Source organism: Ambystoma mexicanum, chromosome 4p, assembly GCF_040938575.1.
Source record: "Ambystoma mexicanum isolate Mex_15411 chromosome 4p, UKY_AmexF1_1, whole genome shotgun sequence".
In the NCBI taxonomy this organism is placed as follows: domain Eukaryota; kingdom Metazoa; phylum Chordata; class Amphibia; order Caudata; family Ambystomatidae; genus Ambystoma; species Ambystoma mexicanum.
This window is the reverse complement of record NC_090927.1, coordinates 447,212,124-447,239,843: the sequence shown is the minus strand read 5'-3', so window position 1 is coordinate 447,239,843 and position 27,720 is coordinate 447,212,124. Positions and strand designations below refer to the sequence as shown.

The 27,720-nt window shown below is 45.9% G+C and overlaps 1 protein-coding gene across 3 annotated transcripts in view; it reads right to left on the bottom strand.

The window, feature by feature from the left end:
* ROCK2 (Rho associated coiled-coil containing protein kinase 2) overlaps window positions 1–27,720 on the bottom strand; it is a 1,440,935-nt gene that overhangs the window by 502,199 nt on the left and 911,016 nt on the right. For all 3 annotated transcript variants that reach the window (XM_069605961.1, XM_069605962.1, XM_069605963.1), the window contains exon 9: window positions 7,011–7,170. In XM_069605961.1, coding sequence (XP_069462062.1) covers window positions 7,011–7,170 — 160 coding nt within the window. The remainder of the gene's footprint in view (window positions 1–7,010; window positions 7,171–27,720) is intronic.

The following is a 27,720-nucleotide window of genomic DNA, read 5'->3' as shown; positions in this document are numbered from 1 at the left end:
TCGAGGAGCTTAAACACTGAAAAACCGCCCATTGCTGCCGCTGACCTTCCCATTGCAGAGCAGGAGTCCCACGACTGAGGCTCAGGAACATCAGGATCTGCAGAGCTGTACCTGAACAGAAGACAGCTGGAACCATTTCTTCTAACCAGAGGTACTGTAAACTCTAAGAGAACTTAACCCTTGTTGTGTAGCCTTACTTGCTCTCAGTTGAGCCCTGTCTCAGTTACCTACAGATTCAAAAGTATTTGGAAACTAACAATCTACTCGGCACAAGACAATCTGGTTTCCAACCTAAGCACAGGATGGAAACAGCCCTATTAGATCTCAAAACTGAAATAGAAGACTTAAAAGACAATGGCAAAATGGCCTTATTATTACTCCTTGATTTATCGTCAGCCTTTGACTTGGTCAACCACCAAATCCTCCGTCACTTGAAATCAGCTGCCCAATTCTCTGAGAAAGCCACCAAATGGATTTGTTCCTTCCTGGACAACAGACACATGAGGGTATTCTCATCTATTGCATCGGCGGAGCCTTCACCGGTGTCATGTGGGGTGCCTCAAGGCTCTTGCGTCGCACCAACACTTTATAATGTATTCACTAAACCTCTGTTCCATATACTTTATTATCTGGGTGTCACCTATACCAACTATTCCCATCACAGGTGATTACATGGTGGACTCAAAAGCCCTTAACGATATTTATCAAGTCATTCAAGCCTGGATGGCCCAGCATGAGCTCTGTCTCAATGGTGACAAGACAGAGCTTCTCATCCTGGGCTCCCAACATCGGTTGAATAGATTTGACCCTTCATTCAAAACCTTCAACATTGACGGTAACTCCATTAAAGTCTCTACCGACATCAAAACATTAGGAATCTATTTTGACTCTACATTATCACTCAATAGACGAACTAATGCTGTAATCTCTGCATCCGCTTACACATGTAAGCTTATCACAGCATGCCGCCCCTTTCTAACCACACAGAACTGCATTATTCTGGCCAGGACATTGGTTATGTCCAAACTCGACTACTGCAATGCCTTATATCTAGGGTCCAACCAACGCAACCTAAATAAACTTCAGGTTATCCAAAATAACGCCATCAGAGCTGCCCTCAACATCTCCAGATCCTCACAAATCTCTGAAACGAGGAGAAGTCTACACTGGCTCTCAGTAGCACAAAGAATCTCTCTGAAATCTCTTGCCCTCACACACAAATGCTTGAACCATCAGTCCCCCTCCCCTCCCCCCATCTACCTAGCCTCCCGTTTCTCTCATTACTCACCCACCCGGCTACTCAGATCAGCCCAAGGACACTGCCCGACTATCCCTAGATACAAACTGCAGAAAGCAGGTGGTGCGAGCTTCCTAGTCCCTGCCTCCAAACTATGGAACTCGCTTCCATTAGCCATCAGGTCCGAATCCTCTGCGTCCCTATTCAAACAAAAAAACAAACTCTGGTAAACCACCTTACAAGACTAAACTCCACACCACCTCCACTTCAGGACTACAGCTCGATAATTTCTCTGCACTTTAAATTCTATATGCTGCCTGTAGATAATGTTGTATATTATATATTCCTCATAATGCTATTGTGTATATAGTGCATATCCTCATATTGTCAGGGTTTTATATTGTATATCGAGTATACTATGTATGGTATATATATAGTGCCTTTGACATCACGCCTTTCTTCCTCACGGTAATTCTATTCTACATGTGTGCCTTTGAGTACTCTACCTAGCACGATTATATGTAAATTTCACACTGTAACTGTTACTATCTGTACCAATGTTTTTTTCACCAGGATATGTGCCCGGATGCCCTGGGGCCTGGTGCGCTATACAAATAAAATAAATATAAATACAAATGCCTTGCAGAGTTGCTAAAGCTTTGCCCCTCAAAAGCCTCTCAAAAGTTTATGGCCGTTCAAGTGTTCTATTTTCTACAAACATTTCTGAAAACATTGTGCAAGACTTTTTACCTACCTGCAAAGAAGTTCTTCAGCTCCCCTTGACATTGTGCAATTAACAATGGCTGTCCTGGCTCCCTTAGTGACTCCTCTTTACCTCTGACTTTGTGCTTTGGCCATTCCCGCAGGAATGGGTCAACTTAGTCTGCTTTGGAAGGTGTCTAAAAGTACTTACCCGTTTATGAATTATTTGTTAACCTTCGTTTTATTCCTCTATTCTATTTTTTTTTTTTTTTTTACCAAACTCAATATGGCTCTAAACGTACCAGTGATAAATTAATGTCCACAGTGTCCTAGCTATTTAAGTCACCTGAGGGTGTAGGAAGTGTCTGTGTGTCATCCCCAATGGATATCATCTGATTTAGAGAAATTTAGAGTGTGCTTTGAAGTATATTTAAGTGTTACATGTTTTGCTCCCTTTCTGAAGATGGCTTATATAACTGACTGTGAAATAAATTATTTTTTTTTTTTTAAATCAAGTAACCTACAGTATAAGTGTTTATGTGAATAACTGTGTGGTGAAACTCTGTCACAACCTTACTGCTCACATTGACACCTCTTGAGATAAGCCTGGCTGCTCGACCACACTACCAACCTGTGTAGTTCAGACGTATACCAAAGGTTGGGTCCCTATTGCCAGGTGGTCAAGGTTATTCTAGTGCACCCAAAGGGTACTGCATACAATCTTGCTTAACAATAATAATGTCAGGTGGTACAGGGACCCTCTTTTGCATTTTCACAGTCTACATTGAAAGTCATGCTGTTCTTTCTTCTTTCTTACTTCAGTGACTTCTTTCATAGGAAACAAGTTTAGCTGAAAGCACAAATTGTCAGCGCCGATATCTGCAGCGAAATCTGGTCAAGTAAATAGGCACTGTGCCCCTGGCCCTTATGTCAGGAAAGTTGTTATCATAAAGTTTGGAGTTTTGCCTATGGTCTAATGTCTCAATCCAATCTAGGTCATTCAGTTTCCTACTTACCTGTACTGGGTTCCTCAAAAGGCTTGATTCAGTTTAATTCAAAACATGTTTATAGCAACCACCATGCCACTGTTGTGCCAGCTTCCTTCTTTGACACCCTTAGAATATGAAAAGTAATTCAGAAAAGCAGGAAACCACTAATGAACAGGGCTCATAAATTGGCACAGATGTTTGCATATGAAATGCACAACAATCTTCCTATGCGAGCACTTCTACCACATGGCATATCTGTGAAATGCCCTTGCAAGTGGCAGTTGGGCTCACAATGCACACAGCTACCCACAGGAAATTCATCATTCAATTTCTGCATAGCATGGGAGCTTCTATGGAATATGCCAGAGTCCTTTGGTTTGACAGATAGCCACAGAGGTAATAAAACATATTGATGAGTGTGGAGGATCTTACATTACCTCAGAGATGGCCAGAGGCTGATTTGTCTATTGTGCTGCTGACAACATTGACTTCCTCGAGGATACTGCGTATGGTAAAGGAACTTTCCACGGTACAGTTATGGTGGTCTATCAGAAGGAGGAGGAGGAGTCAGATGGGCACTTTGATCACTGCATAAGATTCCTCAGTCCCTGTCTGAGGTCATGTCTTGCAACATTCCCAAAGGATGTAGACCACAGAATCCTGTACGCATTCAAATCACTGATTATACAGAGGAATAACGTTATTTTAGATTCCAACAGGCTGGAGGACCTACTTTGGATGTTGGTGGAAGTCTTGCCATCGAGCGATTTTCAAGAATGTTTCGATGAAGAGTTGCTGGACACACATTTTAATCTCATTGAAGAAACCGAGACTGATGCATGTGAGACCGAGTCAGAAACACTCACTATAGTTCCGACTTGGTCAGCTTACAACTCCATTTTAAGTGATCCTCCAACTAAAGAAACTAGAGTCCATGTACTCACACTCATAGATGCCAACCAAACAAGCACACAAACACAGCTCACATTCATGAAGAAGTTGGAGAAAATAACACCTGTTGTTACCCCAGAATCAAAAACAGTTGTGACATCGGCTCTTGGTCTTTACAAGCCTGTTTTAAATTAGCTATGGCTAAAAAAGACTCGTCAAAGAACTGGATGGTTAGACCAGCTGAGCTACATATAATTACAGTGATGCTTCGGGCTATTGGATCTTTCTTGGAATGTACAGGCCTTGAGGCCACCTTAACTATACTTTATGATGCAAATGTTGTGTCGAAGATTCTATTAGTGAAGTGCATAAGGAGAGCAGCTGAAGAACACACGTCACTAAGGCTTGCACTTTTGAAATACATCAAATGCAGCAGCTTAACCTTGTCAACCAGGTGCCAAGCCGAGTGGGCTTCAAAGAAGTAGTCAATGCTTGAAATGGAGAGGTGAGCCCCCACAGAGTGGAAGGAATACCTATGTTCCAGTGGATGCTCCACACGTCTAACAGGCCCTGTGCAAGCGCAAAGTCGTGGAGTTTTGAACGCCTCTGCTACCCATCTCTGACCAGTAGCAGATGCAGCGTTTGGTGCCAGGAGGACGGCTCCTAGGGAGGCTGAGGGGCACACTGGGCACCAGAGGGGAAGGCCTCTGGCATTCGGGACCCTATCCCAGTAATAATCCATCACCTCAAAGTCAACCCCCACTAGCCAACGATACACCTGATGTTTCACAAATAGTCCCAGTAGCTCATTATGGAACTCAGTCTTTAGTGGTGACAGGAAATACACATTAAGGAGTCCCAGGGTCGTCTCCCAGAGAGTTCCCATCAAAATATACCTCTCCCCGTTTCACGTACCACTGCCGAGACCCTAAAAGGAACGTGTTTTTGGATTTGCACCACAACCCACCCCCCTGACCCCTACTTACGACCTCCGAGACTGTGTAAATTAACCCACATCACCAAACCGCACCTCCCAGAAATCCTTAGCCACTCCCCTTCCCCAATCTCTACATCGTGGTCCCCACTGTTGATGTCCCCTTAGAACCCCAGTCTCATCCCCACCGCTGCACAGGTAGTAGCGCTTGGGAGTGAAGAGGGCAGACCCTCCCTTCAGCAAGTCACAAGGGACTGGCCAGACTATGACTCTTTAGTTGCAAGACACCGTCCGGCCACACCGAGACTCTTCCAGTGGGGGTTGGAGTAGGTGCTGTCAGATCAGTGCGGCCTGACCCACTCGGCCGTTCATCACCAGATTCTTCGGCACCCACAGGCCTGTCTGGGTGAACCCATTCAAACCAGTCCCAGGTATCCTGCAGACAATGAAAAATGAAGGAGCGTCCATTAGCCAGCACCCTGGGTTTAGCAAGGTACATTATGTATTTGAACCCCTTCTCTCTCAACATCCTAAGCACAGCATTATAAGAGCTACGCTTCTTCTGAACCTCCAGGGTAAAGTCGGGGAAAATCATGATTCTAACATTGTACACTGAGCTTCTTCTGGCGTCCTGCAGGATAGCGTCTCCGTCACGAAAGTTGAGGAGTTTAGTCAGAATCGGAAGTGCTGGTGCACCAACTGGGGATTTCTTGCCATGTACCCTGTGCGTCCCTTCAACTCAAAACCATTTCGATAGGCCTCTTATTTTCAGGGTGTTCACAAAAAATGCTTCCAAAAACAATTCCATGCCTGGACCCTCCTACCCCTCTGCCACATCGAGAATACGGAAGTTATTTCTATGGGAGCGGCCCTCCGCATCTTCAACCCTTCCTTCCAGGAGCTGTGTAGTGGATGTAAGGGCTTTGATTGTGGCCTTCAGCACTGCAACCTCACCTTCTGTCTCGCTCACCCTCTTTTCAACCTCAGTCACTCACTCGCCGACCTTTCTGAGGTCTGCCCATAGCAAGGACACCAAATCCAACTAATTGCAAGTTAGTTTCTAGGCAGATCTGTGAGTCTTGGATTGCCGCCTTTAATTTCCCCATGGTATGGGAACAGAACTCTGAGTTTTCACGTATCACCCATTGGGCTCCTGGACACACACCCCATGCTGATCTTGTTGAAGAAAGTGGACCCTAGTTGGATTTTTCGATGGAGTGTGGTAGGGGTGGGTCATGGAAGTGTAGATGCAATGCTTGATAGCTTTGAAGAGTGCTCTGCCTTCGTGGAAAACCTTGGCTACAATGTTATGGTAGTATTGGGATTGTTGCCAAATCTTTCCTTGCATTCTGATGGTACTTACATTGAGATTGAGTTATAGAGTGTAACAGGGTGCAGAAAGCTTAGGGGGCTTGAGGGTGCGTTTTCACTGGGGTGTGGGGGTACATGTTGGTAGCTAGGATGTTGTTGAGTTCCTGGCAAAGCGAGTTGCAGTCCTGATCTTTTTGTCGTGGATACGCCCATGGATTTATAGGAGGAGGTGGTGTGCCCGGGTAGCATTTAATGTTTTTTAACGGATGCATATTGGGTTATTGAATCAATCTTGCAGAAATATATTCAATATTGCAATTTGAGTATGCGAATACCATGTGAGGGCCAGGTTTTTGAGATTACTGCTAGAATATGAAACTGCAAGATATGCAACTATTTAATCCAGAGATTAGTGGAACATCATTACATTTTACTTTTGTAAGTTTGCATATAGCTAGAGGCTGCTAAGATGAAGACCCAGTTCACAGGTTAACAAAACTACTCGGGTACACCCATCATCCAGGAGTTTTGAATGCCTCCGTTAATTTGCCATTCAGAAAGTTAATTGCTCTTGACCACCCCCTGGTAAGTGTGCATTTTGTCGGTCCTTTACAAAAAGTTGAATGTTTAACCAAATATTTTCACAACACATGCTGATTACAATAAGAACCTTTGAGAATTACAGAGTTCACTTGGATCAGATCACCATTAAGAATGGTTATCCTGCAAACCTAGGTATACAGAAATCTACCCATCTGAAAAAGATTTTTTTAGAACTCTAACCCCATTGGGCACAAAACCATTAATGACATATGTATTGGCAGAACAGCTCTCCAAGCGACTTGCTAATATTGTACATTGGACAAGGTACCAAGTAACAAATATGTCAGGTAAACGCCCAAGAACAGGAATAACTGGTATGAATAGGTTAGGAATGTTCACATACAGGTTTTCTCTGTAGTAGGTGAAGCCAATAAAGGGCAGCTGGTTTCCAACAAAAGCTTTAGGAATTGGGAAGGTCTCCACGTCTCCTTTGTCATCCTCTATTTCATCAAAATTACTGCTGTCAACATCACTGCTCAGCTCAGGCACTACAGGAGCCGCCGCTTAAAAAAGGAAACATAACAAAATGCAATTAGTAAAACACAGGAAGAGCCGTCATAAAAGAAAGAAATCATGTCCTACAGAAGCAGAACTAAGCAGCAGGTTTTTATATTCTCCAGGCATAATGACATTTGAGAAATCGCAAATGAAAACTGGCAATGAACAAGAATTTGATTATTGCAACAAAAACCTATTGGTTTACCCAGTCCATAAATTATGCACAGATGATTTACAAATATCAAGAATGTCACAAGAGTGTTATTTTGAGAATTAGTGCATATTGCGCACCTCTTTCCTGTGGTCTGATTCTCAGAGAATTACTTAATATGGGGTAAGACATGCAGTTAAAAAGATGAACCAAATCAGATTCTATAGCTTGCATTGTGACTGAAATCAGGTGGAGTTTCAGGAACATGTTATCTAATGTATTACGCCATACAAGACATCATGACCACAAGGTTCAAACCAATGGATCCTGCTTCGGGCACACTTATTTCTGAAGGAATGCAAATCCATTGGATGATAGGACAGGAGTCTGTGAGTAAGGTTAAAACTAGTTCTTTAATTGATAATGCAGTAAAAGAAAGGAGGGAGGGATTCTTCAATTTCTTATGAAAAGGTATGTAAATGATATAAGCAGCAGAAATAGTGAGGAAGGCAGACAAACTGGAAACACTCAAAATGACATTGGTTTTTCCCCTCCTGCGCTCTTCCTACCATAAACACATAATTCCCTTTGGAACAGAGAAACATTACAATATGCCTTTTATTAAAGTAAATACAAGCAAGGTGACAGACCAGAATAATACAGAGTTTTGGTTGTTAAAGTCTTGTCTCTTGAACTTTCAAATTATACAAACCACATGATGAGACTGGGTCAGCTGGACAGGACAAAAAACAGATATAGCAGGTTTGGTACTTGCAACCCAATGGGCCTTTCACTAAACAGAGCAGCCCAATTTCTCCTAGATAGACAAACCGGAACTGGCAATGGATGTGGTTGGCATTAGTTGGTGTAAGGGATCAAGAGTAAGATTCGGAGACAGAGGCGTGTTCAGCGATTGTTATAGACTTATTTCCAGAAAATAAAAAGGGTTGGAGAAAATCCTATCCCTCCCTAATCCTAAGAGGGGTCTCCCTGCCTCAAGAAAACTAAGGAACATCTGTGTCTGGATGTTAAACAAAAAAAGTGTGTCCTCTGTACTGGGTCCAAGAATTCTAAACTGACCCTCACACTCTAAACTCAATATAAAGTGTACAAGGGCGTTCTGGTAAGCTATATACAGTTATCTTGTTTCAAAAGTCTCCAACAAAGGTTAAAGGTGCACAACAGAAAACGTAATAAAGGTTCTGCCAGGAAAGGCCTTTTCCTTCCCCTAGAGTTCTTCTGGCAGTTCAAAAATTTCTCTCACAATTTAACTGAGTTCCAAAAGGCCATGAATCTTCCTTTGTCTTTTTATCAAACAAAGTTTCTTTAGTGTGTTCAACCTTTGACACTTGATCCACCTTTAACTCCTGGTGTACTCTCCTGACAGGATATATGTAGTTTTCTTGTTAATTTCTCGAAAAGGGTATATTTGCTACAAATCTGTCTTTGCCCTCCTGTTTTACTGTCCTGCCAGGATGCTACTTTACTGACTCCTCCTGGTTTACTCTTCTGCCAGGATATTACTTTGTGTCTCATCCCTGGTTTACTTTCCTGCTAGGGTATCCCTTTGCTCCTTATATGTACGAGTCTCAGACTATGTATATGATGCATTAGTCCATCAGGGCTTTGTCCTATATCCACTTTCTCTTTTATCCAGGTGACAAATGATTTCTACAATCAGGTCACTGACCCTTTATAATATTCACTTCGTCTCCCCTTTTGAAGGGCTGGGTCTCCGACCCCTTTTCAACTTTGCATGTATTTACATCAGTTCCTTTTTTTAAGCTGTGCACTTTCACCAATATTCATATACGCTTTATTCTCTTCTCCAGCACACCGGATCGCTGACACTTCTTTCCCAATATTCTTGTTTGCATTATTTCGTTCATTATTTTCAATGCTTTCCTCTTTTGTATTAGTTTGTTAATTATTTCCAATAATGTCCATCAATAATGGCAGAATGTGTCTGTAATTTTAAATAACTTGCTTGCACTCTCAATGTGACCTAACAACTGCTCTTTGCCACCCCGGTAATCCATTCCATCTCTCTGGGCTTACCAGTCGTCTCTAGTAGTGCTCGCGGTTTACTGGCGACTTCTTGTTCGGTCTGCTGACTCGGTGTTCGTCCGGTCAGCTGGTACGTATTCGTTCTGTTTTCTCCTAGGCAGCCAGTAATTTACAGCACAGCTTATCGTCACACTGTCTTTACTCGCCCCCGCGCTGCAGCTTACACTTCTCTGCTTTCTTGCGCCCTAGTCGGCACTCCCATGGATTACGGACAGCCTTACACTTATGAGAAACCTGAAGACGTCTGCCTGGCTAAACCCTGGGGATCTGTCATCCAGGTGGCCAGGACACGGCCTTCGCTATTGGATCCAGTTTCTGGGGGTGGACTAGTGAGGGAGGATCACCTGGATGGGGTGGTCCTCTGGGTGTAGGAGTGGGACCCCGATGGCTGAGACGCGGTATCCCCCTTCCTTTAACACCTTTTCTTGATCCTCTCACGTAGGACATTCAAAATCACTGCTCAACCACCCCACCCCCCTTTTCTGACACTAACACTTTCGCACGACACAAAAGACAACAGACTAACACCTGACATGTCCCAATACAAGGATCCGGCAGAGTCAGGCTAATGACCTAAATCAAACACACCTGACGGCCCTTCCCTTTCCCCACAGAGATAAACCGCGGAACAAGAGAGCATAGTACGAGCAAGGCAGACCGCACAATGAGACAGCTATCCAGGCCCGGCCGTTCAAGAGGAGGAGAAAGGCGGCGAATATTGAGAGGCTAAATCGAGAAGCTAACAAGGAGAGACACGACCTTGCCCTTTTCAATGCAGACCTGTGAAACCTCCACAGAGGGAATCGTAAAACCGAGGACAATAGACCTCGACACGCTTTCCTCCTTTTGTCTCAAATGCTCAGTTCTCAACTGGTTTTCCTCCTACCTCTCCAATCACTCCTTTGCCGTCTCTTGGGGCGGCCGATCCTCCCCAACCCACTCACTTGACTTTGGTGTTCCCCAAGGCTCCATGCTTGTCCCTTTCCTATTCTCACTTTACACCTCTCTTCTAGCCACCCCATCATCTCTTCCTTCGGTATCTCTCACCAATTCTATGCTGATAAGACCCAGCTCTTCCTTTCTTTCCTTCACCCCGGACATCCACCTCAAACTCTCTTCCTGTCTCTCTGCTATCAAATCTTGGATGTACTCCCACTTTCTCACCCTAAACACTGAGAAAAAATAAAGGGCGCCTGGCGGAGTCCTGATATGCCAAGGAGGGTACATGTATTGATAACAAAAATAATCAGGATGCGAGATCCTCACAACAATCCACAGTTTTTGGACATATTTATTTCAATCTCAAAAACCAGTGTCTTAAATTATTACAAACTTTCGCTAAGCACGAAAGCGATAACGGACAGATTCCAATATAAAAACATAGGGAAGTGCAGTTGTGCCCCCTCATCAGGATGTGGAGGATGAGTGCCCTAGTAACAAGCACATAAGAGTATAAGAAGTTGGTGACACAAGTAACTCGGATAAGTGCTGCCCGAGGCTGTTCTTCAACCTGGGTGTGGTTTAAACAAACACGGTGTACACAACACAAAATTAGAAACATACAACAAAGGGTATTTTCACAGTTGTGCCACAAGTGATCGACAGTTGTGTTTCAGCCACAATGGATTGGTAGAAGCTTGTAGTTGTGGTGGCCTTCATCAGGAGAGACTAGTTGGGAGAGTCTGTCCGTGGGCAAGATCTGTGGGAGTGAGGAGAACTATGAGGATCTCAAAAAGTACATATTAACTTAGGGGTTAATAAATAACAGAACAAATCCAAAGCTGTGTATTGCTACCCAGCAAGCCCAGATGCACTCAACAGGGACAATAAGAACCCTCTATTTTAAATCAAAATTCATTTAAACATTTGGCGCCAACAGGGCGTAAATTCTACGGTGTACAAGCACCGCCCAAGTTTCTCTAGTTTCCAAAAGAAAATGTCATTACACAATTTAACGGTGTTAATAAGGATAAATTGTAAACACAGGTGTAAAATGAATGGAACAATCAGAACCAAGACATTAGAGTTAACTTGGATTTTAATCCTCTTAGTCCAATAAATCGTACATGAATAAACAAAAAGTAGTACGATCAGTGTACTCTATTTACATATGGAGAGAGCACTTGTGGGTGTTCCATATAACACAAGTAGGAACAAACGGCGAAGATAGAAAACAGCTTGTATAGAGCAGCACAATTGCAAATCTGTATAGCAGTTTACAGTTTACAAAGCTATAAATGCATAGGTTCAACCATTCAACAATTTACAAATGAAGTCTCATATTTAAATATAACAAATGAGGCCAACGCGTTTCGGTTCAAAGAACCATCTTCAGGGGATAGACTTCATTTTTCATATTCATAACCATTAAGTCATAGCACAGTCTCTGTGGAGTAGTAAAAGAAACAAGATTTTTCAGTAGAACTCTTCAGTTTGTAAGAAATCCATTATCAAAGTGAAAAGAGTCAAAGTCACTAACCTTGCTGATACAAGAGCCGAGACACAGAAAAGAAATCCAGTCAAAAAGCAATGGGTAGCCGAATGCCACAGATTGCTAGGATATCTGTGGGGGCAAGATCAAAAGACCATCCATTTAGAAAAGCCAGATGGCTAACAGTCCATAGTAGAACAATCAAGTAGAAAAGTAAACGGGCGGCAAAAGTACCAAATTAGGGGCGATATAAGTGCAGTAACAAATGAAGGCCCATACATGCAAACCGTAACGAGTAACGGAGGTAGAGACATCAAGTAAGCCACACATGTGGAGAAATGCATGAAGTTTAGGGGTAGCTGCACACCAACTCGAAAAGTGTACATCAGAAACGAGCACACTAACACAGTCAGCAAATCTCTTCAGAGCGAGTAACGTGAACCGGGATATTCCGAGTGTGACAAGTAATAGAGGGAAACAGATAGCTTACCTTCGGATGCGTGAGAAACCAGATCATCTCGCCGCAGCCGTGCGCGCGAATTGACTCTGTTCACACAATCCAAACACAAGCGTCGCCTTGGTAAAGTCGCGCATGCGCGTGATTGCACCAAGGCGACATCCATCTTGGTATGGGAAAAAACGAGTGTGGCGTAACCATGGAGATGATGAAACAAATTACAGTGACAATGTCACCGAGACAGAGCGGTCAGTGGGCCGGGCAGTATCGCATTGGAGGAAAACAAAGGGACGCAAAATAAGTCATCAGGAAGGTATGGAAAGAGTGTAAAGGGAACACGCGCGTGGGGGCAGCAACCGTAGCTCAGAGGAACTACGGGGTGCCCCCACGGCACGGAGGTAAACACAGTTCAAAGATCTATCAGAAGCCGTCAGCCAGCAAGTGTAAAAGGCAACACATAGGTCTAAGGTCCAACTAGGAACGGAAGCAGCAGGATATACAACTAGTGGGGTTTAAACCCAATAAACAAATCAAGTGGAGCAAAGTAATCACACAATGTATAAAAAGCGTGAAGGGATCCTTAGAAAGGATGGGCGCGGGCAAAGGTACAGCATCCTGACCCACAACTAAAGCGAAGGCTAAAAAGATGACTAGACAGGTAGCATCAGAACATGGACTTTTCACATGGCGGACTGTTGTACTTATTTCATCGCTTCAAGGTGACTCTCTTTGCCCCTTCTTGTGGTTGATTTTATCTTTTTACTCGCCCGATGACCATAGTTCCTCCCCGACTGATGTTACCTGTCTAGTCATCTTTTAAGCCTTCGCTTTAGTTGTGGGTCAGGATGCTGTACCTTTGCCCGCGCCCATCCTTTCTAAGGATCCCTTCACGCTTTTTATACATTGTGTGATTACTTTGCTCCACTTGATTTGTTTATTGGGTTTAGACCCCACTAGTTGTATCTCCTGCTGCTTCCGTTCCTAGTTGGACCTTAGACCTATGTGTTGCCTTTTACACTTGCTGGCTGACGGCTTCTGATAGATCTTTGAACTGTGTTTACCTCCATTCCGTGGGGGCACCCCGTAGTTCCTCTGAGCTACGGTTGCTGCCCCCACGCGCGAGTTCCCTTTACACTCTTTCCATACCTTCCTGATGACTTATTTTGCGTCCCTTTGTTTTCCTCCAATGCGATACTGCCCGGCCCACTGACCGCTCTGTCTCGGTGACATTGTCACTGTAGTTTGTTTCATCATCTCCATGGTTACGCCACACTCGTTTTTTTCCCATACCAAGATGGATGACGCCTTGGTGCACTCACGCGCATGCGCGACTTTACCAAGGAGACGCTTGTGTTTGGATTGTGTGAACAGAGTCAATTCGCGCGCACGGCTGCGGCGAGATGATCTGGTTTCTCACGCATCCGAAGGTAAGCTATCTGTTTCCCTCTATTACTTGTCACACTCTGAATATCCCGGTTCACGTTACTCGCTCTGAAGAGATTTGCTGACTGTGTTAGTGTGCTCGTTTCTGATGTACACTTTTCGACTTGGTGTGCAGCTACCCCTAAACTTCATGCATTTCTCCACATGTGTGGCTTACTTGATGTCTCTACCTCCTTTACTCGTTACGGTTTGCATGTATGGGCCTTCATTTGTTACTGCACTTATATCGCCCCTAATTTGGTACTTTTGCGCCCGTTTACTTTTCTACTTGATTGTTCTACTATGGACTGTTAGCCATCTGGCTTTTCTAAATGGATGGTCTTTTGATCTTACCCCCACAGATATCCTAGCAATCTGTGGCATTCGGCTACCCATTGCTTTTTGACTGGATTTCTTTTCTGTGTCCCGGCTCTTGTATCAGCAAGGTTAGTGACTTTGACTCTTTTCACTTTGATAATGGATTTCCTACAAACTGAAGAGTTCTACTGAAAAATCTTGTTTCTTTTACTACTCCACAGATACTGTGCTATGACTTAATGGTTATGAATATGAAAAATGAAGTCTATCCCCTGAAGATGGTTCTTTGAACCGAAACGCGTCAGCCTCATTTGTTATATTTAAATATGAGACTTCATTTGTAAATTGTTGAATGGTTGAACCTATGCAGTTAGAGCTTTGTAAACTGTAAACTGCTATACAGATTTGCAATTGTGCTGCTCTATACAAGCTGTTTTCTATCTACGCCGTTTGTTCCTACTTGTGTTATATGGAACACCCACAAGTGCTCTCTCCATATGTAAATAGAGTACACTGATCGTACTACTTTTTGTTTATTCATGTACGATTTATTGGACTAAGAGGATTAAAATCCAAAAGTTAACTCTAATGTCTTGGTTCTGATTGTTCCATTCATTTTACACCTGTGTTTACAATTTATCCTTATTAACACCGTTAAATTGTGTAATGACATTTTCTTTTGGAAACTAGAGAAACTTAGGCGGTGCTTGTACACCGTAGAATTTACGCCCTGTTGGCGCCAAATGTTTAAATGAATTTTGATTTAAAATAGAGGGTACTTATTGTCCCTGTTGAGTGCATCTGGGCTTGCTGGGTAGCAATACACAACTTTGGGTTTGTTTGGTTTTCTCTGTCCCAAGTGGCCTTGTGACGACAGCCCGATTGCACCAGAAGTCTTTGTATAACATTTGCACACTATTTCTTGTTGATACATTCTTATTCACAATCCTTCCACTCTCAAACCTTTATTTAACTTGTCTGTGCACCCCTATACTTCTCTCTTTTGCGTTAATAAATAACAGCTCATTGGTGCTAGAGAAATACACCAGTGGTGTATGGGAAAGCGCAGCTTAACGTCCAACCGGAGTGAGGCGGTATGCTGTCAGCCGACCTAGATGTGATCCTAGGTCTGGTGGTGTGAAAAAGATTCACCAGTGGGTATTGATCGGCCGTGCCGGGAAAACCGGATTCAAACGGCGCTGGGCTTATGATTAGCCATTGATCTAAAGAGGGGAAACACAAATATATACCCCTATCAGAGCAAATTGGTGACGAGAGGCACAGTTGATGAAACAAGACATGTCCAAAGTACAACAGTCTTGCAAGTTACAAGAGTCATAGGGCTCTGGGGCCGGGCGGGACATGGGTTACCTGATTCGCATTCTTTGAGTTCTTGCTGAGTTCACGGCGGTGCTGGAAATGGCTGCCTGCCGTGAATCAGCAGATATGACTGGAAGGGTGGACACGCCCCCCCCTTTTCTGGCCCAATCCCAGTGGGGGTGTGTGGGGGACTCGTAAAGGTGTCGTATTAATCCTATGATAGGCTTCTAGGTGCTGTCACTCAACGGTAGCCATCCCGTGTTTGGGGTGTATGCATTCAGTGTGGAGTAGAACAAAGGAACTACACTGGGATGTATTGTGGGAAAGGCAGTCCCTAAACAATGCACTGGTGATAGGTGAGAGAGGCGAGCAAGCCTGCTTGTTAGTGGCTCGTGTGAATCATCATGACAATGTGGTCACGTGAGGTAGGAGGTAGGGATGTAACGGTATTACGGTATACCGTTAAAGATACCGTGAACCAATTAATTGAACAATAATAACCGTCACATTGTTTATACCGGTATACCGTTCATACCGTTAAGTGTGCTTTTCAATCTGATTTGGAAAGGCTGCAGTAAGCAAGTGCTGCGCAATCTTGGTCTTGCACTGTTGGATGTGCCGTCTGCCAAGTCGTTTCAGTTTGAGCAGTTTTTAATGCCATTCTATAAACCACATGTGCCTGACACAAAATCAATATGTTAGCAATAGGAAGAATAAATACAGTGCCAAAAAGGAAAAGGGTTTGCTTTTTTTTTTAATTTACATTTATTTTTCAAGCGCTCACACAGTCCGCAGGCATCGAGGCGCTGTTAAAGAAATTGTTTTTGTTTATTTAGTTGCGTAATTGTTTTTGTCTTAGTTGCGTATTTATAGCGTGCTTAAACACCCAGAGGATTCTAAGCGCGGACCCGGGGATCGAACCTGTGTTGCTTCGTGTCGTCTTGCTTCCAAGGCGCACACGTTGCTGCTGAGCTATCCTCCCGGGACTTTGGGTTGGCGGCTTTGGGGTTTATATATCTATAATGGATAATGTTTTCTAAACATATGGCAATGGGGGCTTTCGCTGGTTCCATCATTGAATTTACATATAATAAGTCACACTGCGAAATTTACTCATCTCTGCGGGTATTCCCTGCTGCCATGCCAAAGGGTAACATGTCCGTGATTACTGAACACCTTTTGGCCCGGAAGTAAACTAAAGGCTGTAACGTAAGGAGAGAGTGCGTGTGCATGTGTGTGTGTATGCGCACAAGCGTATACTACCATCAGACTCCATTGATCTGTGGCATGAGGGTTATCAAGATGACATGTTCATCTTCACCAGTAGCCAGTCGGGGAGCTAAAAGCCAAAATGACCACTTAAGAAAAGCTATTCAGTTTGCATTGCCACTCGCAGCAGGCCCCCCCCTCCTCTCCACACGTGTGTTTGTGTTTGGTGGAAGCAAGGGGTGGCATTTCAGTGGAAAGTATGTTGAAAAGCCCAATTCTGGACCTGGGTGCCTGGTTTTGTTTGTAATGATAAATCTGACAATTTATGACCTTTTAGAAAATATTTAAGATTAGTTAACTCCACCTGCTAAACCGCGATAACCATGATATACCGTCATTTGGCAAGAAGGTTATTGTACCGTCATAAAACTAATACCGTGACACCCCTAGTAGGAGGGGTACAATAATACCACAATCAGTGACTTTGGGTTTGTTTTATATCTCTATGCATGTCATTCTGGGAGAAAAAACACCAAAGCAAACTGGACATGCACATGTCTGTTTCTTACACAAGTATATTCCCGTCCATATTTTGCAGAAACAGTAAACACAGATTCTTGCTGCAAAAGTGTGTCAACAAATCAAACGCATAAAATCATATTTAGTTGCATTTTTTCTGTACATTTGTGAAAACAAATCCAACCTATTGTTGGCAAGTAACCAAAGTGTGGTGTGCGGTTGGTAACAAGGATGTATTGGGGTCCCACACTCGGGGTACTGGTCATGATACTAGGTATGGGGTGACGGGGTAAGAGTAGCATCTGTGTGCAGGATAAAATACTCCCCAATGGCTCTATAGGGCACCGGGTCAGGGGGAAGTAGGCTGGCAGGGATGAAAAACCTTATCCGAGAGTGGGGACTAGTCCCGGAAGTGTTTCCACTCTACTGTAATATTGAGTCCATTCTTTACAGTATCCAGTCTGTGGACCCATTTCTGCTCCAGTCTGGTAAGAGCGAGATTGATATGTCCTCGTTTGTGCGGTGTTAGTTGCTGGAGGACGGTCCATGTAAACTGTTCATGTGTGTGTCCTTTTTTGGAAAAGTGCTCAACCAAAGGCTTGTCTTGAACAGAGTTTTTGAGGCAGGATCTATGCTCATTAATCCTCAGTTTCACAGGCCTTATTGTTTGCCAATGTATATGAGATCACATGGGCATCTGATGACATAAATGACATACTTGCTCTCACAGTTCGTGTGATTTCTCATTGTCCATTTGAAGTTTTTGTGGCTGAAAGTTTTGCTGGTCTTGGTGTATCTACAGGCTATGCAATGGCCGCAGCTGTAATGTCCAATGATCGGTGGTAGGTTCCATAGCGTGGGGGTTCTGTTTTTGCTGGTTCAAGGAAGGTGTGCACTAAGGTATCCCTGAGGTTTTTCTTTTTCTTGAAGGCGAAAGTGGTTTTTTGGAAAGACTCCCTTCATTCTTGATGAGATGCCAGTGTTTGTTGATGGTTGTCTTGATTAGATTACTCACAGGGCTAAATGTGGTCACACAGACTGTTTTGTCTGTCGGATCTTTGATCTTGGTGGTGAGGCAGATGGTGCGGTCCGTGTTGGCAGCTCTTTTCTTAGTGGATTTTATGGACTTCTTGGGGTATCCTCTTTCAGCAAGACGTGTTTGTAGCTGCAAGGCATGTTGTTTGAACTTGTCTCTCTCGGTGCAGTTCCTGCGTATACGAAGGAATTGTCTGTAGGGCAGGTTGTATTTAAGACCCTGGGGGTGGTAACTTGTAAAATGCAGTAGGCTGTTCCTATCCGTGGGTTTGCGGAAGAGTTCGGTTTTTAGCTGGTTTCCAGAACGATAGATATGTAGGTCTAAGAAATTGATGGCCTGGAAATCCCATTCGATGGTAAATTTGATGTGTGTGTTCCGTTGGTTAAGCCACAGGTGAAATGCTGTCAGGGCTTCCTTCCCAAAAAAGATTTGACCCAGACCCGCAGACGTGCCTACAGTGGCAACAACCTAGGAATTGTGGATGCAGGTTAATGGTTAGTGATTGTGTCTGGTTTGTGGTCGATTCCCAGTTTAAATAGAAATTAGTTAGAATACTAAATCATTTGGATAAATGGTTTTCACTTCCTCCAATTCCTTTTGGGAAAAAATAGTGTTGGGACTGATGAGGCCTGTAAGCCACCAACTTATCAATTAATCGCAAACAAAGATGATCTTTAAAATAAGAGGCTCCAGGTTAACAGATTTAGGAGAATACCCAAGTCACTCCCCGTGAAATATTTGCTCTATTCAGTAGTATATATTTTGGATGGAAATGGTAAATCTAGAAATAAAGAGAAGGTTTAGACAGAGTATTAACACACCCTAAAAATAATACCATGGAGGATGCGCCATAACAAGCAGAACAGATCTATCCAACGGTCCACCACAAGCACTCTCGCAATTACTCATGATCGCTCAGCCTGAAAAAGCTGCATCCAACATTTCCAAATCAAATGATATAAAAGCTCTTTCCCAAAATAAGTGCCATTTTGCCTCAATCCAATTTGGTATATCACGAATGCTATAGAAAAATAACAATCAAACCTTGCCTGGAAAGTGCCCAGAACGGAAGCATCAGTGAGGACATGGAGGCTAGAGCAGTGACAATTACCAGTAAACATTGGGTAATTAAGGCATTAAAGATAGCTCTGCATCATGTCTAAACAAAATGTTATGTTAATTATAGTTTTTTTTTAAGGAGACAACTTCAACAAAGGCAACATTCTGTTAGTATATGAATGTGCAAAACAAGAAAACGAGTGAATGATCAAGAAAATAGGAGGGGCTATCTGAGGGCAAGGTGGGCACACATACATCAAATACTTATAGGTAGAAAGTTACACAAGGTTGCAGTCACGACAGTCCAGGGGAATAATAGTGAATCATAATACAAGAAAATCAAGAGTCCCATCCATGGAAGGAATCCTACACAGTGAAGAGTGCTTCAAAGTGGATTTGACTCAACTTGCAGCCAATTCAGCTGCCATAGTGCCTTCTAAATGTCTCTCAGATGCCAGAGTTCTGGATCTGCTGGCCTCATGTTAAGATGTAGGTGAGATTTCTTAGTGTGCAAATGTGATCTCTCATATGGAACAATGGGACAAAACCAAGTGTTCTTCTGTGGTTAGAAGTTAAAACAAAGTAAGTTACAGGTGCGGGGGAGGCAACAACCAACCAGCTTGGTGGCCTGAGGGACCCCAACAGAAGAGCTCTAGTCCATGGTTTAAGACCCATAGCGATAGCTGTAGTATGCAATTTGCAGGAGTAATCCAATTCCTATCTAAAGTAGCACAGAAAACATCCTGCACCCAGGAACAGAAGGGCTTGGAGGATGGGGCCATTGTCTGTATCAGGGTCCAACGATCTGGAGACACAATCACAGAGGTGGCCACAGTGGAAACAACCTAGAAACTGTAGATGCACAGGTAGGTTAATGGTTAGGGACTGGGTGTGGTTTGTGGTTGATTGGGGTTTCCGGGTAAGAATTAAAGGTCCCCAATGATCCAGAGCCGGCACTACAAGATCGATGAGAAGGCAGCATACAAACAGGACCCTCAGTGAGGAGGATGCCACAGCAGCATTAGATCAGGCTTGGAGGACCCAGAAAGGTTTCTAGGTGGATTTGGGGGGAGGAAATGGACCCAGGCAAGTAGCAGAGATGTTTCATTGAGGCAGAACACTGCAGCAAGCGATCCAATATGTCCCACAATGAGCATAGACCAAGAGGAGCAACAGTAGGTCAACTCAATTCCAGCTGGTTCAGCAGGGCCTCCGACCTCAGGGTTCCAGCAAGACTTCAAAAGCGCAAAAAGAGGCGTTGAGGTTTTATCAAGTACAGCCAGAGGTCCTAGTAATGAAAGCTGGGCAGAAGCACCAACGAGCAGCTGAAAGCAGCTTCCACAAAAGCAAGAGGGCCAGGCAGGAAAAGGAGAGCACAGCACCCTCAGGAGTTGTTATCAAGCCAGCCAAGCTTCAAGGTATGTCAAGACTGATGAGAGCGATGGCCAGGGTCTCCCATGGATAAGCAAGTACACACACAGGCTTGGCTAAGACAGCCCACCAATCCCCACCCAGGCACACAATGTTGGGGAGGCCAGCAAACCAGGGCTGGCCAAAATGATATTCCAAACACACATGATTTGTTGATAAACTCAAACCAAGGGTGGCTTTGTGGGCTCAGAAGCAACCTATGTTAGAAACATTGTCATTTGGGCCATCCCTCCAGGTTCACACAAACAATGAAAAGCCCCAGAACTGGGGATGGGACTTAAAGCCTTGGGATCCAAATGGCCACCATATATTTGGCTACTAATGGTGTAAAATAAGCAGGCTACTCACCGTAGTGACCACCTTACTCGTAGTCCATAGTCCCCTTTCCTCCATACTTATGGGACATCTCTCTGTCCTGTGGGACGGGACCGGAGCACTTTGTAAAAAGCATCAAACATTTTTCCAAAAATGTGTCCTTCCTCTCTTTCATGCGCGGGGTCTGGCACGCGGCCGTAACCCTGCCCACCCTGGCTCCGCCCCGCGCATCGACCATCAGTCCTTTTCTATCGCCAGGTCAGAGACCTATTAGCAATAACAGAGGAACCTTATTAGAGGGGACGGCGTGCGGGCGTATGGAGGAAAGGGGACTATGGACTAGGAGTAAGGTGGTCACTACGGTGAGTAACCTGGTTATACTCCTACGTCCGTCCCCTTTCCTCCATACTTATGGGAGATTCCCAAGCACTCCTTACAGGAACTACGGGTGGATGGAAATACCCCTTACTGAAACAGGTTCTTCAGTACAGCTTGACCAAACTGAGCATCAGCTCTTGAGCTCATGTCAAGACAATAATGCTTACAAAAAGCAGATGGGGAGGCCCAAGTAGCTGCCCTAGCAATGGACTCCCAGGGGACATATTTCTGAAAAGCAACCGTGGCTGCCTTGCCCTGCACCAGGTGTGCATGCGGAATGTACATTGCAAGCAGCCAGAGACCGTGAAGCACGGCTCACTCCCATATCTGTATGGACAGGTCCACGAGGGGGGGAGACTTTGTTCCCCCTTGCTTGTTGATGTAATACATCAACACCACATTGTCCGTGCATATGCGGACCACCTTGTTGGCAACGAGCGGTCTGAACGCCCTGAGCGCTAGGAAGATCGCCAGAAGCTCCAAATGATTTATGTGCAGGAGCTTGTCCTGAGGCAACCAGAGGTCCGAGACATGAAGATCTAATGTCGCACCCCACCCCAGAAGGGAGGAGGCCGTCGTGATCATCACCGTGGGGGCTGGGTCCTGAAACCCCACACCCACCGACAGGTTGCTGAGAGATGACCACCAATCCAGGTCCACTCTCATGAAATCCGGAATTATTAGCAGCATGGAATCCGGGTCCACAGCCTGACGCCAGGAACTCCGAAGAGCTATCTGGGTCTGTCTCATCTTGAGAAGAGGAAGAGCCAGCACGCACAAGGCCACGAGGCCCAGAAGCCTCTGGAACCACCAGGCCGACATGCTCTCTGACTGCGAAAACATCTGACACGTGGCTAACAGATCCGCCATTCTGTCTCCGGTCAGGTACACTCTGCAGTCGATCGTGTTCCAGCGAAAACCCAGGAAAATCGGGTCCTGCGAGACCGTCATGGAAGATTTCCGCCAGTTCATCGACAGCCCAAGATGGAACAGGAGCTGAAGGAGAGACTGGAGATTGCCCGCTGCTGCCAGCAGACAAGGGCTGCATAAGAGCCAGTTGTCCAAATACAGATACACATGGATGCCCTGGAGACGAAGATAGGCCGCAATCACCGACATCATCTTCGTGAAGACACGCGGCGCCAAGCTGAGGCCAAAAGGAAGCACCCGAAACTGGAAGTGCTCCTCTCCCAAAGATAAGCAGAGATATCTCCTGTGTGGGTTCCAAATCAGGATATGCATGTAGGCAACCTGAAGATCCACAACGCTGAGCCAATCGCCCAACTGCAAGGAGGAGCATATCTGGTTGGGCGTGATCCTCTAATTTTTTCTTGGGGTAGGAAAAGATTGAACTGGGAAAGGTCTAGGATGGTGCGCAGGCCGGCCTGGTTGGGTTTGGGCACCGTAAACAGCCGGGAGTAGAAGCCCTCCCCTCGCTCCCCAAAGGGAACGGGTTCCACAGCTTTCTGAACTTCAGCTTTGAGGGAGGGTGAGCCGGACAGCTGAAAGGGAGGGTTGAAGGGTGGGGTAGGGGGTAGAAGTAAGCGGAAGCCCGCACGAGCGACTGACAAGACCCATCTGTCTTCTGTGATGGTCCGCCACACCTCCCAATGAGACGCAATGCGTCCTCCCACCGGGGTCTCGAACGAGCGCGGAAAACCCTCATTTAGTAGGTTTATCGGTGGCGGTGCCACCTGAACCTGAGGAGGAGGCTGAGGAGCGGGAGAAAAACCTCATCCGTTGTTTCCTACAGCGGTTATTCCTCGCCGGGGTATCCACTCTGTGCGAGATTTGCGGTCGAGGAAGCCCCTAAAGCCAGAGGAAGGTCGACTTTGCGACAACGGTCTCTGGGTTTTAAAAGGAGCCTTAACCAGGACAGACAATGACTTAGCTGTCTGAGTGCTATCCTTCGTCTTGGTGAGCTCTACATTCGTTGTAGAATGAAAGAGCTCCTTAGCATCGAACGGACGTTCCAACACCTTGTCCTCCACTTCTTTTGAGAATTTAGTGGCATGCAGCCACGCCTGCCGTGAGGTATCAACCCCCAGCATAAGGCCCCGAGCCGAGGTGTCTACGTGATGAGCCGCAGCCTCCACGAGATCCTGGGCCAAGACCCTGGTGTCGGAAAGACCACCTTCGAAGTCTTCCAGCTTCTCGACCGGGATAAACTCCTCAAACTCTGACAGACCTTTCCACATCCGCATGTTAGCTCCCGCTAATATCAATTCAGCGTTGACCTGTGAGCTGCAAGGCCGAGTTGGCGAGGATTTTCCTCCCGAGGGAGTCTAGGAGCTTGTTCTCCTTTCCCAGAACCTGAGTAGCCGTTGTGGAAGAGGATGCTGCAGGCCTGGACTGCAAAGTGGCCGCAGCCACCACTGTGGAGGAGGGGGGCGGACAAGACGACCGGGCCACCTCTTCTGAAGAATGCAGCCTGTATCTCGCGTCAATTTTCTAATTGACACAAAGTCCAGAGTGTGGCTTTTCCCAGACTCTGCAGACCTCGGCCAGAACTTCCTTCTGCAAGAACAGGCCGGTACGCTCCAAAGGAGACAGAGTGAACGCCCCAGAAAGCACGCCCTCCTGCTGAGCGGGTGCCTCGGGCACTGGAACATCTAAGAAGCTCATCATGTCCAGTACCCAGTCATGAAAAGCTCTGATAGAGCGGGGAAGGTCCTTGTTGTCCTGATCGCCTTGGGCGTCATCTGACAGGTCAGGATCCTGCTGAACCGCGTCACGCGCTGCCTTGTCCACCGGGGACAATGGAGGCAAAGGCGGAAGAGTCGGGGAAGGCACCGTAGGCAAGGGAGGTGCCAGCGGAACCACCGGAGGAACGGGTGGAGCCGGAGGCGCAGGTGGACAAATCTCCCTGAAAAGCCCTTTGAAATATTCCCTCATGGGGTCGGTACGCATAAGCGTTTGAAATTTACCAAAAAAGGCGTCCTCAGGAGACTGTTTCGGAACCTGAGGAGGCCTCTCATGAGGTGGACAAATCCAGGGACGTAACGGGGATGGGTGCCACGCTGGCCCCTCCACCGACGTGTCCACATATATCAACAGTGCCGACCCTGCAGGAAACGAAACATTGTGCGGAAGAGGCATCCGGGCGTTCCAATCGTAAACTGCCCGATAAGGATGCGCACAAGGGACTATGTTCACCCAGGGGACCAAGCCCTACACCTGAGGCCGATGGCATAGTTGTAGGTGTAGCACCTAAAATGGCTGCCGCGGTCGTGGTGGGACCGGGCGCCATTTTGTCCTCATCTGAGGGGAACTGCGACAAGTGAGGAAGTGAGGCAGGGGTCCCCGTCGATGGTCAGGGGTCTTAACTTTAGCCTTAACATAAGGAACATCGGCAGAGCCGGTATTGTGAGGCCTGGAATGTTTTTGTGACATACCAACCGCCAACTTAGCCTTCGAAGGAAGGACCTCGGCACTGGTGGTAAAAGAAGAACTTTGCTTCTTTGCCCCCTCAACAGGTCTAGTGTCACCGCAAGAGCGGGAATGGTGAGAAACCACTTTCACCGACAAGGCCTTGTCAGGCCTCTCAGAACTGTTGGTAGCTTTAGCCTCTGAACGAGGAACTCGGACCCAGGCCCGGTAATAGCCTTATCTGCACAGGCCTCGAACATCTGTTCGGTAACCACAAGCCCACCCAAGGCCTCGGGGCGCACCCCGGTCTTATTTTTGAGGGAAGCCGACAGAGAGGCCTCAGAGCAAGCTCGGTTACTCCACGACTCAGTAGATCTGGGTCTACAAACAGCCCCCACAGGAGGGGCCTCGGAGCGCACTCCGGTATCCACAGGCCCCTTATGGAGATCCTCGGAGAAAACTCTGGTAGAATTATTAGGCCCAACGGGCACCTCAGGGTGAACCCCAGTGGCAGAGCGATCAACGCCCCTCCCTGCCCGAGAGAAACCCGGAAAGGTATCCCCCGGCCGGGGTGCTCTGAAAAGTAAAGAACTTACTGGGCGTTTCTTCTTCTCGTCGACGAATGCCTGAAAATGTGAAGGAGGAGTTCCTCGGAACACCTCCTCCCACCGCTCCAACCGACGTTGAAGTGCCCGGACCGAAAGGGAGTCGCACTAAAAACAGGAGTCCCAACGGTGATCCGGACCCAAGCACTCTAAACAAAGAGGATGGGGATCCGCCCTCGCAAAACGACGGTGACACGATGAACAATCTGGAAAGTCTAGTTTGAACGACAGACAGACTAGTCACGATCGCTAGCGAGAGCCAGAGAGGAAAAACGGGAAGAAAATCTTCCGAGGATGCAAGTGCGTCCAGTCCCGAACGAGCGGAGAAAAGGACTGATGGGGGATGCGCGGGGCGGAGCCAAGGTGGGCGGGGTTACAGCCGCGTGCCGGGCCCCGTGCAAGAAAGAGAGGAAGGACACATTTTTGGAAAAATGTTGGATGCTTTTTACAAAGTGCTCCGGTCCCGTCCCGTAAGTATGGAGGAAAGGGGATGGGACGTAGGAGTAATGGCTATGACCAAGGCATAGCAAAAACGAAAATGCAGCAGCCACCACCCTACTCCCCAACACATTTCTGGGACCAACCATTGGTGTTTAAAAAGGATCTCCTGAACCACTTGTCATAAGGACTAGTAATGCAGCACATCAAAAAAAGGTTGCAATGCTGGGACAAATCAAGTTTTCTTTTTTCTTGTCATGTGATCGTCATTTTGTGGTTGCTGACCCACGCTCGTTGTGCTTGTGGAATGTGTCGGAATGAGCAATCAGTAGGAAGTATATATCTGCGATGCGCCCTGCATCCCAACAATCATTCAAAGGCTTCAATGGTGGAAATACTTGTTCAGAAGAGTTTTCCAAGGTCTCTTCCAGGAGTATGTATAATAAAAAACATTGCAAGTTAAGGGACACGAAAGAGGATACTTGGGAATAGACAAGGTGCTCAAGTAATTTAGAAAGATAAGGTAGAAGAGAAATAGGACGAAAGTTTGATGGTAGAGAGGGGTCAGCAGAGGGCTTTTTTAGAATTGGAATTATGGAGGCATGTTTAAAAGAGGGAAAATAGGAGGTTAAGAGACAAATATTAAAGAAAGATACCTAATATGATATGATCAATATGAGTTCTAGTCACCCTCAGATTTAGAGTTAAGCCAGCGTCTTTCAAGACGATGCAGAAAATGGCAGGGATGAGTTTTCAGTCTCTGCTTTCTCCCCCTAGTGCTTCATTGGGAAGAGATCCTATGCACCTTGCATTGCTTGGTCAGCTCTTAGAAGGATGTCACTTCGATAGACGCTCTGCCTACCAGGTACAACCTTGCAGTTGCACTTCATGGATCTCTAGCTGACGGGATGGAAGGGGGACTTAACTGCAACCAGTGTCAGTGGACTACTGGATTCTGACAGTTCCTCTTCCGGTCCAGCAGCCATTGGCAGAAGACCGATTATTCACACAATTCCAGAACTTCATGCACTTGGCCCCAAAGAAAGTCTATTCCAGGGATTTGATCAAGCAGGCCATGAACCCAGCCCTTGCACCACCACCAGTAGTTCCAGTTGTGCTAACTTCAATCACAGCACCTTGTGTACCACAGTCAAGGAACCTGCCCTCTAAGCCTACTCATTTGCCTATGGCTCCTCCATGACTGGGGGAAACATACACACATCTACCACCTCCTTCACCTTTTCCAAGCCTGCTGATGTGAACCCATCATGGACTCTGAGGCATGCAGTTGCTAGATGTCCTAGCTGCTACCGGTTCATAGAAATCCATAAAACTGGGCATACTGATAGAAGCCAAAGAGATGTGAACGAACCTCACTCCTGGCAGATCTTGCACAAAAAAAGACACTGCTTTACCCACTTACTGTCCTCTTCGCCACCCTTCCTCCTGCTCCTTCCTCCCATGACCTTACTCGAATAACAAACACCTTTGGATTACCCAGAGAGTAAGAGCATTGGTCTGTAGAAAGATAAGCGGAGACCACTGAAAGGTAAATTCTGCATGACAGAACGTGAACACCCGACTCTGCTAGGAAGGATACGAAGGACAGCACCGTGTCAATCGAAGCCCCCCTTGGGTCTAACTGTTATTCCAAACACCAATGACAGCACCTGAGCCATTTACTTCAGTATCGGGATCTAGTTGAGGGTTTCCTGGCTGCCTGGATAATACGCATGTTATCCGCAGACAAGGAACAAGTTACTTACCTGTAACTGTTGTTCTCCAGCATGGGTCTGGCATGGATTCACATGCTCATGAATATTCCCCGTCGTCAGGCTGGGAATCCTCGGTAAAGAAAAAAACCAGTATCAGTTTCGTTTCTGATCTGTCTTTCGTAGTAATAACCAATCACTGGTCTCTGCGTCATACTGACCACAGCCAATGACTGCCCTCTACCTAAGCACCGCCTCTGGCAGCCATCTTCAGATTTGGAAGCACGTGAAGTGGCAGTATGGCCAAGTGAAGAGCCG